We start from the raw sequence: 10,417 nt of genomic DNA, 5'->3' as shown, positions 1-10,417 counted from the left end.
AGGAGAAACTACACAGGAAGATGGTGAATTTCTTCCAGCTGAAGGAGTGTTCCCCGAAGAGCTGGAAGAAGATGAATTTCTTCCAGCTGAAGGAGTGTTCCAAGAAGAGCTGGAGGAAGATGAATTTCTTGCAGCTGAAGGAGTGTTCCCTGAAGAGCTGGAAGAAGATGAATTTCTTCCAGCTGAAGGAGTGTTCCCCGAAGAGCTGGAAGAAGATGAATTTCTTCCAGCTGAAGGAGTGTTCCCCGAAGAGCTGGAAGAAGATGAATTTCTTCCAGCTGAAGGAGTGTTCCCCGAAGAGCTGGAAGAAGATGAATTTCTTGCAGCTGAAGGAGTGTTCCCTGAAGAGCTGGAAGAAGATGAATTTCTTCCAGCTGAAGGAGTGTTCCCCGAAGAGCTGGAAGAAGATGAATTTCTTCCAGCTGAAGAAACTTTCCAGGATGAAGTGGAAGATGAAATCGGTCTTTCTGCTGAAGGAGTGTTCCAAGATGCACTGAAAGATTTAATTGATCTTCCTGCTGGAGTGCTCCAGGATGAACTGGAAGAGGATATCGATCTTCCAACAGAAGGAGTGTTTCAAGAAGAGCTGGAATATGGTGAATTTCTTCCAGCTGAAGAAACTTTCCCGGATGAACTGGAAGATGAAATCGATCTTCCAGTGGAAGAACAGCTGAATGAGCCGGGTCTTTCTCAAAGAGGAGAAGAAGAGGATGTAGAGAAAGAGAAGGAGGAGAAGGAGAAGGAGAAGGAGGAAGAAGAAAAAGTTCTTACTCTTGAAGAACATCGGTCTGAAGACGATTCAAGGGCAGAGAGAAGTGATAAAAAGCGCTCAAAGAAAAAGAGGAGAAAAAGAAAGCTCTCAAAGGAAGAGGGCAGTAATGGTGAAGTGTCTAAGGAAGAGAGCAGTAATGTTGAAGTGTCTAAGGAAGAGAGCAGTAATGGTGAAGTGTCTAAGGAAGAGAGCAGTAATGGTGAAGTGTCTAAGGAAGAGACCAGTAATGGTGAAGTCACCAAGGAAGAGATGAATAACAAGAAAGCGAAGAATAAAAAAAATCTCTCAAGGAGAGAAAGGAGGAAAAGAGAGCTCTCAAAGGCAGAAAGAAGAAATAGAAATCTCTCAAAGGAGCGGAGCAGTAATGAAGAACTCTCAGAGGAAGAGGAGAGATTTGGTTCTGAGGACATCCTGGAGGATAACGTGCCTGTTCATAATTACTATAGTGTGTTGTCCGGTGAAGAGGACATGGACAGAAGTCCCTTTTAAATGTCTTCCCAAAAATTAAAAAAAAATTAAAATGAAAAGAGAAATAAAAAAAATATAAAATGGAAAAATCTAAAAAAATAATACAAAATGGAACATTAAGTAAAAAAATAATTTTTTGTGAAAAGCCAGTTTAAGTTCACTATTTGCAATGGAAATGAAATTCAGTCTTATGAGGAGAATGAGATCCAGTTGCATTTTGTGAGGAAAGGAGACCTGAGGAGGATCTTTAGCTGAGGAAGATGTTTGGAATAACAGCCCACCTCAATGGATTTGTGGCTAAATACCTCAGCTTAAATAGTGCTTGGACTAACTGAAAAGGGTGGCTCTGCAGAGGGAAGAAACCTGGCTGAGTTTAGTATGCTATGTACCTTGATGGGGTGTACAGGACCTTGTCAAGTGTACAAATGGTCGGGTATCTAGATCTATTCTTTCGGATACCAACCTTCGGGTGGTTCTGGGGGAATAATCTAGAAGACCGGCTCTGCAGAGGGATGAAGCTGGGGTTCTTCTAGTATGCAGTGTTGTCCTTATAGGTTAGCCCAAGATAGTTCAGCTGGGGAAGGAAGTTGCATCTCTAGTGAGGTGCTCATCCAATGGCTGCTGATGGAGGATTGGGAGCAGAGACAGTTATGGTCCTGAGGATGCTAGGCTTAATTGCCTGCCCTGGAGAAGCTTGACTTAATTGTCTGGCTTCATGCGGCTTGAATTAAAAGTTTGGCTTAATTGCCTGGCCCAAAGAAGCTTGGCTTAACTGCCTGGTTCAAAAAGGCTTGGCTTAATTATCTGGCTTCATGTTTCTTGGATTAAAGGCTTGGCTTAATTGCCTGGGCTAAAGAAGCTTAGCTTAATTGTCTGGCTTCATGCTTTTTGGATTGAAGGCTTCGCTTAATTGTCTGGCCTAAAGAAGCTTGGCTTAATTGCCTGGCTTCATGCTGCTTGGATTGAAGGCTTGGCTTAAATGCCTGGCCTAAAGAAGCTTGGCTTAATTGTCTGGCTTCGTGCTTTTTGGATTGAAGGCTTGGCTTAATTGTCTGGCCTAAAGAAGCTTGACTTAATTGTCTGGCTTCATGCTACTTGGATTAAAGGCTTGGCTTCATTGCCTGGCCCACAGAAGCTTGGCTTAATTATCTGGCCTCATGCTGCTTGGATTAAAGGCTTGGCTTGATTGCCTGGTCTAGAGAAGCTTGGCTTAATTGTCTAGCTTCATGCTGCTTGGATTAAAGGCTTGGCTTAATTGCCTGGTCTAGAGAAGCTTGGCTTAATTGTCTGGCTTCCTGCTGCTTGGATTAAAGGCTTGGCTTAAATGCCTGGCCTAAAGAAGCTTGACTTAATTGTCTGGCTTCATGCTTTTTGGATTATGCTTCATGCTGCTTGGATTAAAGGCTTGGCTTAATTGCCTGGCCTAAAGAAGCTTGACATAATTGTCTGGCTTCGTGCTTTTTGGATTGAAGGCTTGGCTTAATTGTCTGGCCTAAAGAAGCTTGACTTAATTGTCTGGCTTCATGCTACTTGGATTAAAGGCTTGGCTTCATTGCCTGGCCCACAGAAGCTTGGCTTAATTATCTGGCCTCATGCTGCTTGGATTAAAGGCTTGGCTTGATTGCCTGGTCTAGAGAAGCTTGGCTTAATTGTCTAGCTTCATGCTGCTTGGATTAAAGGCTTGGCTTAATTGCCTGGTCTAGAGAAGCTTGGCTTAATTGTCTGGCTTCCTGCTGCTTGGATTAAAGGCTTGGCTTAAATGCCTGGCCTAAAGAAGCTTGACTTAATTGTCTGGCTTCATGCTTTTTGGATTATGCTTCCTGCTGCTTGGATTAAAGGCTTGGCTTAATTGTCTGGCCTAAAGAAGCTTGACTTAATTGTCTGGCTTCATGCTTTTTGGATTATGCTTCATGCTGCTTGGATTAAAGGCTTGGCTTAATTGCCTAGCCCAAAGAAGCTAGGCTTAATTGTCTGGCTTCATGCTTTTTAGATTATGCTTCCCGCTGCTTGGATTAAAGGCTTGGCTTAATTGCCTGGTCTAGAGAAGCTAGGCTTAATTGTCTGGCTTCATGCTTTTTGGATTGAAGGCTTGGCTTAATTGCCTGGCCTAAAGAAGCTTGACATAATTGTCTGGCTTCGTGCTTTTTGGATCAAAGGCTTGGCTTAATTGTCTGGCCTCAAGAAGCTTGAGATAATTGTCTGGCTTCATGCTACTTGGATTAAAGGCTTGGCTTGATTGCCTGGTCTAGAGAAGCTAGGCTTAATTGTCTGGCTTCATGCTTTTTGGATTGAAGGCTTGGCTTAATTGCCTGGCCTAAAGAAGCTTGACATAATTGTCTGGCTTCGTGCTTTTTGGATCAAAGGCTTGGCTTAATTGTCTGGCCTCAAGAAGCTTGAGATAATTGTCTGGCTTCATGCTACTTGGATTAAAGGCTTGGCTTCATTGCCTGGCCTACAGAAGCTTGGCTTAATTATCTGGCTTCATGCTGCTTGGATTAAAGGCTTGGCTTGATTGCCTGGTCTAGAGAAGCTTGGCTTAATTGTCTGGCTTCATGCTGCTTGGATTAAAGGCTTGGCTTAATTGCCTGGTCTAGAGAAGCTTGGCTTAATTGTGTAGCTTCATGCTGCTTGGATTAAAGGCTTGGCTTAATTGCCTGGTCTAGAGAAGCTTGGCTTAATTGTCTGGCTTCCTGCTGCTTGGATTAAAGGTTTGGCTTAATCGTCTGGCCTAAAGAAACTTGGCTTAATTGCCTGGCTTCCTGCTGCTTGGATTAAAGGCTTGGCTTAATTGCCTGATCTAGAGAAGCTTGGCTTAATTGCCTGGACTAGAGAAGCTTGGCTTAATTGTCTGGCTTCATGATTTTGGATTAAAGGCTTGGCTTAATTGCCTGGACTAGAGAAGCTTGGCTTAATTGTCTGGCTTCCTGCTGCTTGGATTAAAGGCTTGGCTTAATTGTCTGGCCTCAAGAAGCTTAACATAATTGTCTGGCTTCATGCTGCTTGGATTAAAGGCTTGGCTTGATTGCCTGGTCTAAAGAAGCTTAGGCTTAATTGTCTGGCTTCATGCTTTTTGGATTAAAGGCTTGGCTTAATTGCCTGGTCTAGAGAAGCTTGGCTTAATTGTCTGGCTTCCTGCTGCTTGGATTAAAGGCTTGGCTTAATTGTCTGGCCTCAAGAAGCTTAACATAATTGTCTGGCTTCATGCTGCTTGGATTAAAGGCTTGGCTTGATTGCCTGGTCTAGAGAAGCTTGGCTTAATTGTCTGGCTTCATGCTGCTTGGATTAAAGGCTTGGCTTAATTGCCTGGTCTAGAGAAGCTTAGGCTTAATTGTCTGGCTTCATGCTTTTTGGATTAAAGGCTTGGCTTAATTGCCTGGTCTAGAGAAGCTTGGCTTAATTGTCTGGCTTCCTGCTGCTTGGATTAAAGGCTTGGCTTAATTGTCTGGCCTACAGAAGCTTGGCTTAATTGTCTGGCTTCATGCTGCTTGGATTAAAGGCTTGGCTTAATTGCTTGGTCTAGAGAAGCTTGGCTTAATTGTCTGGCTTCCTGCTGCTTAGATTAAAGGCTTGGCTTAATTGTCTGGCCTAAAGAAGCTTGACTTAATTGTCTGGCTTTATGCTGCTTGGATTAAAGGCTTGGCTTAATTGCCTGGCCTACAGAAGCTTGGCTTAATTGTCTGGCTTCCTGCTTTTTGGATTAAAGGCTTGGCTTAATTGCCTGGCCTACAGAAGCTTGGCTTAATTGTCTGGCTTCCTGCTGCTTGGATTAAAGGCTTGGCTTAATTGCCTGGTCTAGAGAAGCTTGGCTTAATTGTCTGGCTTCCTGCTGCTTGGATCAAAGGCTTGGCTTAATTGCCTGGTCTAGAGAAGCTTGGCTTAATTGTCTGGCTTCCTGCTGCTTGGATCAAAGGCTTGGCTTAATTGTCTGGCCTAAAGAAGCTTGACTTAATTGTCTGGCTTCATGCTGCTTGGATTAAAGGCTTGGCTTAATTGCCTGGCCTACAGAAGCTTGGCTTAATTGTCTGGCTTCATGCTGATTGGATTAAAGGTTTGGCTTAATTGCCTGGTCTAGAGAAGCTTGACTTAATTGTCTGGCTTCATGCTGCTTTTATTAAATGAGGTAGTGGTGAGGAGGGTCGTGGGAACCTTGCTGGCTTCTATCTTTCTCAAAAGTGGAAGTTGGCAGAACCCGCCTGATGAGCCCTTTGGTAAGGGCGAAACCCTTATATGGTGTGTTTCAATTTACTATATATATATATATATATATATATATATATATATATATATATATATATATATGTGTGTGTGTGTGTGTGTGTGTGTATGTGTGTGTGTGTGCGTGTGTGTGTAATTATCCGCCACAATGGAATTCAATACCGAATTCTACCCCTGGGAGTGTATATCCTATGGAAATTAATTTATGATAAATGCTTTTGGTTGAGTAAGGATTCGAACCTATGCCCTGAGCCGAAACAATGCCTGTAGGGACGGTTTTAACAATCGTAAAGTCGCCCCTGCAGGCATTGTTTCGACTCAGGGCATAGGTTCGAATCCTTGTTCGACCAGAAGCATTTATCATAAATGAATTTCCATAGGATATACACTCCCAAAGGTAGAATTCGGTATTGAATACCATTATGGGTGATTATCATCATTATTACTATTAGCTAAGCTACAACCCTTAGAATATTTTGTATATTTGTAATAAAATCATAAGAATAATCTTGTCTTTTCTCTTTCAACAGGAAAAGCGAACTGTCACAGCTTCAGACTCCTGGCATTGAGTGGTGAGTACAGGACAAGTATTTTTTTGTAGTGTTTTGTAATAACTCTCACCTGAAGACCTTTAATTGAACACTTTCTTTTTATTCTTCTTAGTGTAGGTAGTAGTAGAGAGAGAGAGAGAGAGAGAGAGAGAGAGAGAGAGAGAGAGAGAGAGAGAGAGAGAGAGAGAGAGCTATTCCTAAGAAGCAGATAAGGTTTGAAGTAAAGACAATATGGTTTAATTTGTTAAAAAGGCATATGCCACATCAAACAGACTTAAGAAAGCAACCTTATTGCTCCTTATTATAAGGACCATTACAGCTTGGAGATTGAAACGAATTACACTCGTCTTTACGTGTTTTTTTTTTTATTTTCTTTTTTTTTCCATCATAAATATCACATCAAGCAATCTACTCAAGCTTTGATTCTCTCTCTCTCTCTCTCTCTCTCTCTCTCTCTCTCTCTCTCTCTCTCTCTCTCTCTCTCTCTCTCGTCCCCCTAAGTTATACAGTATTCTTGTTGATATATGCTGTTATGAATATGTATCACTAACGCGAGTGATTTCCTTATTTCCTTTCCTCACTGGGCTATTTTTCCTGTTAGAGCCTTTGGTCATAATTATAGCCTCTTGCTTTTCCAACTATGGTTGTAGCTTAGCTACTACTACTACTACTACTACTAATAATAATAATAATAATAATAATAATAATAATCATAATAATAATAATAATAATAATAATAATGTCCCAATTTAAAAGTTAGTCACAAACACTACGTATCAAGACTGCAGTATCCTTGTAGAGTTTTGTACATAATACAATTCCAAAATGCAAATATTTAAACATCTGAAACCTAGTCTACTGACCTAAACCTCGTGACAAAATCTGTGGAAATTTGTTGGCCTTTCAGGGAGATACTTAAGTCAGGCACTGGGGCCTGGGAGGCCATTTAATAGCTCTGTGACAGAGGAAATTCTGCAGTTGTTGTATGAAATGAAGTCAAATGGTTGGACAGCAAGATGAAAGAATTGAAATGGAAACTGAAGTATAGTCGGAGGTTAAAATTTAGACACAAAAAGAGGTCGAAATGACAATGCAAACACATTTAAATAATGCCTACAGTGCTCCTGCTTTAGGTGCATTGATGGCATTATTCCTGCCTATGGGAAAGAGGGCATTAGAATGGATTTATTTAGAATACTTTAAAGATGCTGATTCAGCTTTCCCCCTTCTAACTCACACAAATAAGCAAGCGAATACAATTTTGATGAGGAAGTCAAATCCCAAGAGTCCCTTCATGACAACAGCCAAGACATTGATGTTCGTAGCCTTCTGCAGAATCTTGAAAATGTGAACTGGGAAGACCTTAAGATCATAATATAACAGATATAGAAAAGGCAACTATAACTTTCAGTATCTTATCCAGTTCAGGAGTTTTGGGAATTTATCGGAGAGAAATAAACTGAATACCTGTTCGACTGCATTATTATTAATGTTATCATTACCTATTAAGCAACATCCCTAGTTGGAAAAGCTGGATGCTAGAACCCCAAAAGCTCCAACAGGGAAAATAACACAGTGAGGAGAGGAAATAATAAAAAAAAAAAAAACAGATAGAATAATGTGCCTAAGTGTATCCTCAAACAAAAGAAGGTCTGAAAGTCCAGATTCAAACTATGAAAATAGAGCTAATTTACATACACTCTTATACTTTCGTATGAATATTCCTTATAAAACAATCTGCTAGCTAGCAGTTAGGTGAATTTGCCTATGAACTGTATCATGAAGTTGGCATTGCAACTTTCCTAAAGTGTCTTCATACCTACTGTATCTGATAAATTCAGTCAGAAGTCAATTTCAACAATCTATAATGAATCACTATAACAAGGGTTATGGTGGCCGATGTGGTGACATTGCTGACTGGTGATCGCCAAACTGGGGTTCGAGTCCCGCTCAAACTTGTTAGTTCCTTTGGTTGCTGCATCCTCACCATCCTTGTGAGCTAAGAAAGGGGGCGTTTGTGGGAGCCTATAGGTCTATCTGCTGAGTCATCAGCAGCCATTGCCTGACCCTACCTGGTTCCAGCTTTGAAGGAGAGGGGGCTCAGGTGCTGATCATATGTATATATGGTCAGACTCTACGAGTCTAAAGCATTGTCCTGCTTGATAGAGTAATGTCACTCTCCATTTCCTCTGCCATTCATGAGCGGCCTTTAAAGCCTTTAGGCAAAATGTTCTCTCATGCTGTTGTCCAAACTTGAGCAATGTTTTATCCCCATGTTAAGTGACTTTTGCCTGTTAAGTAGCAAAAGTACATTTTTATCATTTTGTTTTCTTTTTTTTCTTACGACTTGAAGCCTTTCTTATATGTACAAACGTGTGTATCATTTCTTTGCGTAATAAACGCTCCAAGAAGAGGTCCAATGGCGGACGAAACTCTGGAGCATTTCTACATATAGACATCTTTCAATTTTCCTTATGTAGATTATCATATATATATATATATATATATATATATATATATATATATGATCTTAAGATATTTTATATTGTCATTAATTACTTATTATAGCCTATATAGTTTATTTCCTTTTCTTAATGTGCTATTTTCCCTGTTAGAGCCATCGGGCTTATAGCATCCTACTTTTCCAAAAAGGGTTGTAGCTTAACAAGAAATAATAATAATAATAATAATAATAATAATAATAATAATAATAATAATAATAATAATAATAGCTATGGCGAGAATAGCTAATTATTTCCTTCACTGCCAGTTGCTCAACTACCCGACAAGCAGTTCTCTCTCTCTCTCTCTCTCTCTCTCTCTCTCTCTCTCTCTCTCTCTCTCTCTCTCTCTCTCTCTCTCTCTCTGTTTCCAATGGAGTATTCGTCTGAGGGGTTTTTATCTTCATACTTTAAAACCAAAGACAAATCATATAAATACCAATTATATAATTAAATTATTCTCTTCTGTAAACTAGAAATTAGATTAAATAAAGATATGAAAGGTGTTAAAGAATTTTATATATATATATATATATATATATATATATATATATATATATATATATATATGTATATATATATATATATATATATATATATATATATATATATATGTGTGTGTGTGTGTGTGTGTGTTCCAGATCGTAAGTAAATGCAAAGTAGGCTTAAAAAATCTATAGCCTTGCCTTTATTGATATTACGAACGAGTTTATAGCAGAATCAGCATCGTCTGTATATTTTTGGTATTTAACCTTAGCCCTCCCCCCCCCTCAACCCCCCCCCCCCCCCCCCCACCCCCAATAAAAATAAAGAAAAATGCTCCTACCCCATTGACAGGCTGTTACCTTCCTTAGGTAGTTACCAGATAATTAACCTTCACTGGCTGTTACTCTATTGGTTAGAGCGATATCAACCGAGTAGTTTTTGTCAAAGTCTGTTTTCATATCTATTTTAGATGTGATTTGGATCTTTTTCTCGAAAAGGAAAGTGTGAATCCCTACGGTTTAATGGTGAGTACTTCTAGCGCTTTGCTATTTGATTACATATTTCACTTTAGACGCTATTCAGTAGCTCTTATGAGCGTAATTTTCAACGTGAAAACTAGGTGATAAAGCGCGTGTCCTTAGAGTGTAGTTATAGTCGGTGTTGTTGCTAGGGAGTGTCTCCGGGGGTGGCCCTGGAGTTTGATGACCATTTTTATCACATTAGTATAGATATAGATATAGATATAGATATAGATATAGATAGATAGATGGATATATATATATATATATATATATATAGAGAGAGAGAGAGAGAGAGAGAGAGAGAGAGAGAGAGAGAGAGAGAGAGAGAGAGATCATTCTAACAACAACATTTTAGTGTATTCGTTTTTATTATATTCGAGATTTATTTACACAATATTTCAGTGTATTCGTTTTCATTATATTCGAGATTTATTTACACAAGATTTTAGTGTGTGTTTTTTTATTATATTCGAGATTTATTTACATTTTTTAATGTATTCGTCTTTATTATATTCAAGATTTATTTACACATTTTAGTGTAATCGTTTTTATTGTATTCTAGACTTATTCACACAAGATTTTAGTGTATTCGTTTTTTTTATTATATTCGAGATTTATTTACACATTTTAATGTATTCGTTTTTATTATATTCGAGATTTATTAACACAAGATTTTAGTGTATTCGTTTTTATTATATTCGAAATTTATTTACACAAGATTTTAGTGTATTCGTTTTTATCATATTCGAGATTTATTTACACAACATTTTAGTGTATTCATTTTTATTATATTCGAGATTTATTTACACAAGATTTTAGTGTATTCGTTTTTATATTCTAGATTTATTTACACATTTTAGTGTATTAGGTTTTATTATATTCGAGATTTATTTACACAAGATT

At 38.9% G+C, this 10,417-nt stretch overlaps 1 protein-coding gene across 1 annotated transcript in view; it reads left to right on the top strand.

Moving 5' to 3' along the window:
• LOC137630346 (aspartic and glutamic acid-rich protein-like) overlaps positions 1-6,024 on the top strand; it is a 6,488-nt gene extending 464 nt beyond the window's left edge. Inside the window, exons 2-3 of the mRNA XM_068361779.1 lie at positions 62-763; positions 5,986-6,024. Coding sequence (XP_068217880.1) covers positions 62-763; positions 5,986-6,024 — 741 coding nt within the window. The remainder of the gene's footprint in view (positions 1-61; positions 764-5,985) is intronic.
• Positions 6,025-10,417: the final 4,393 nt, after the last annotated feature.

Source organism: Palaemon carinicauda, chromosome 38 (assembly GCF_036898095.1).
Source record: "Palaemon carinicauda isolate YSFRI2023 chromosome 38, ASM3689809v2, whole genome shotgun sequence".
NCBI classification, from domain to species: Eukaryota; Metazoa; Arthropoda; class Malacostraca; order Decapoda; family Palaemonidae; genus Palaemon; species Palaemon carinicauda.
This window is presented reverse-complemented; position numbering and strand designations above follow the sequence as displayed.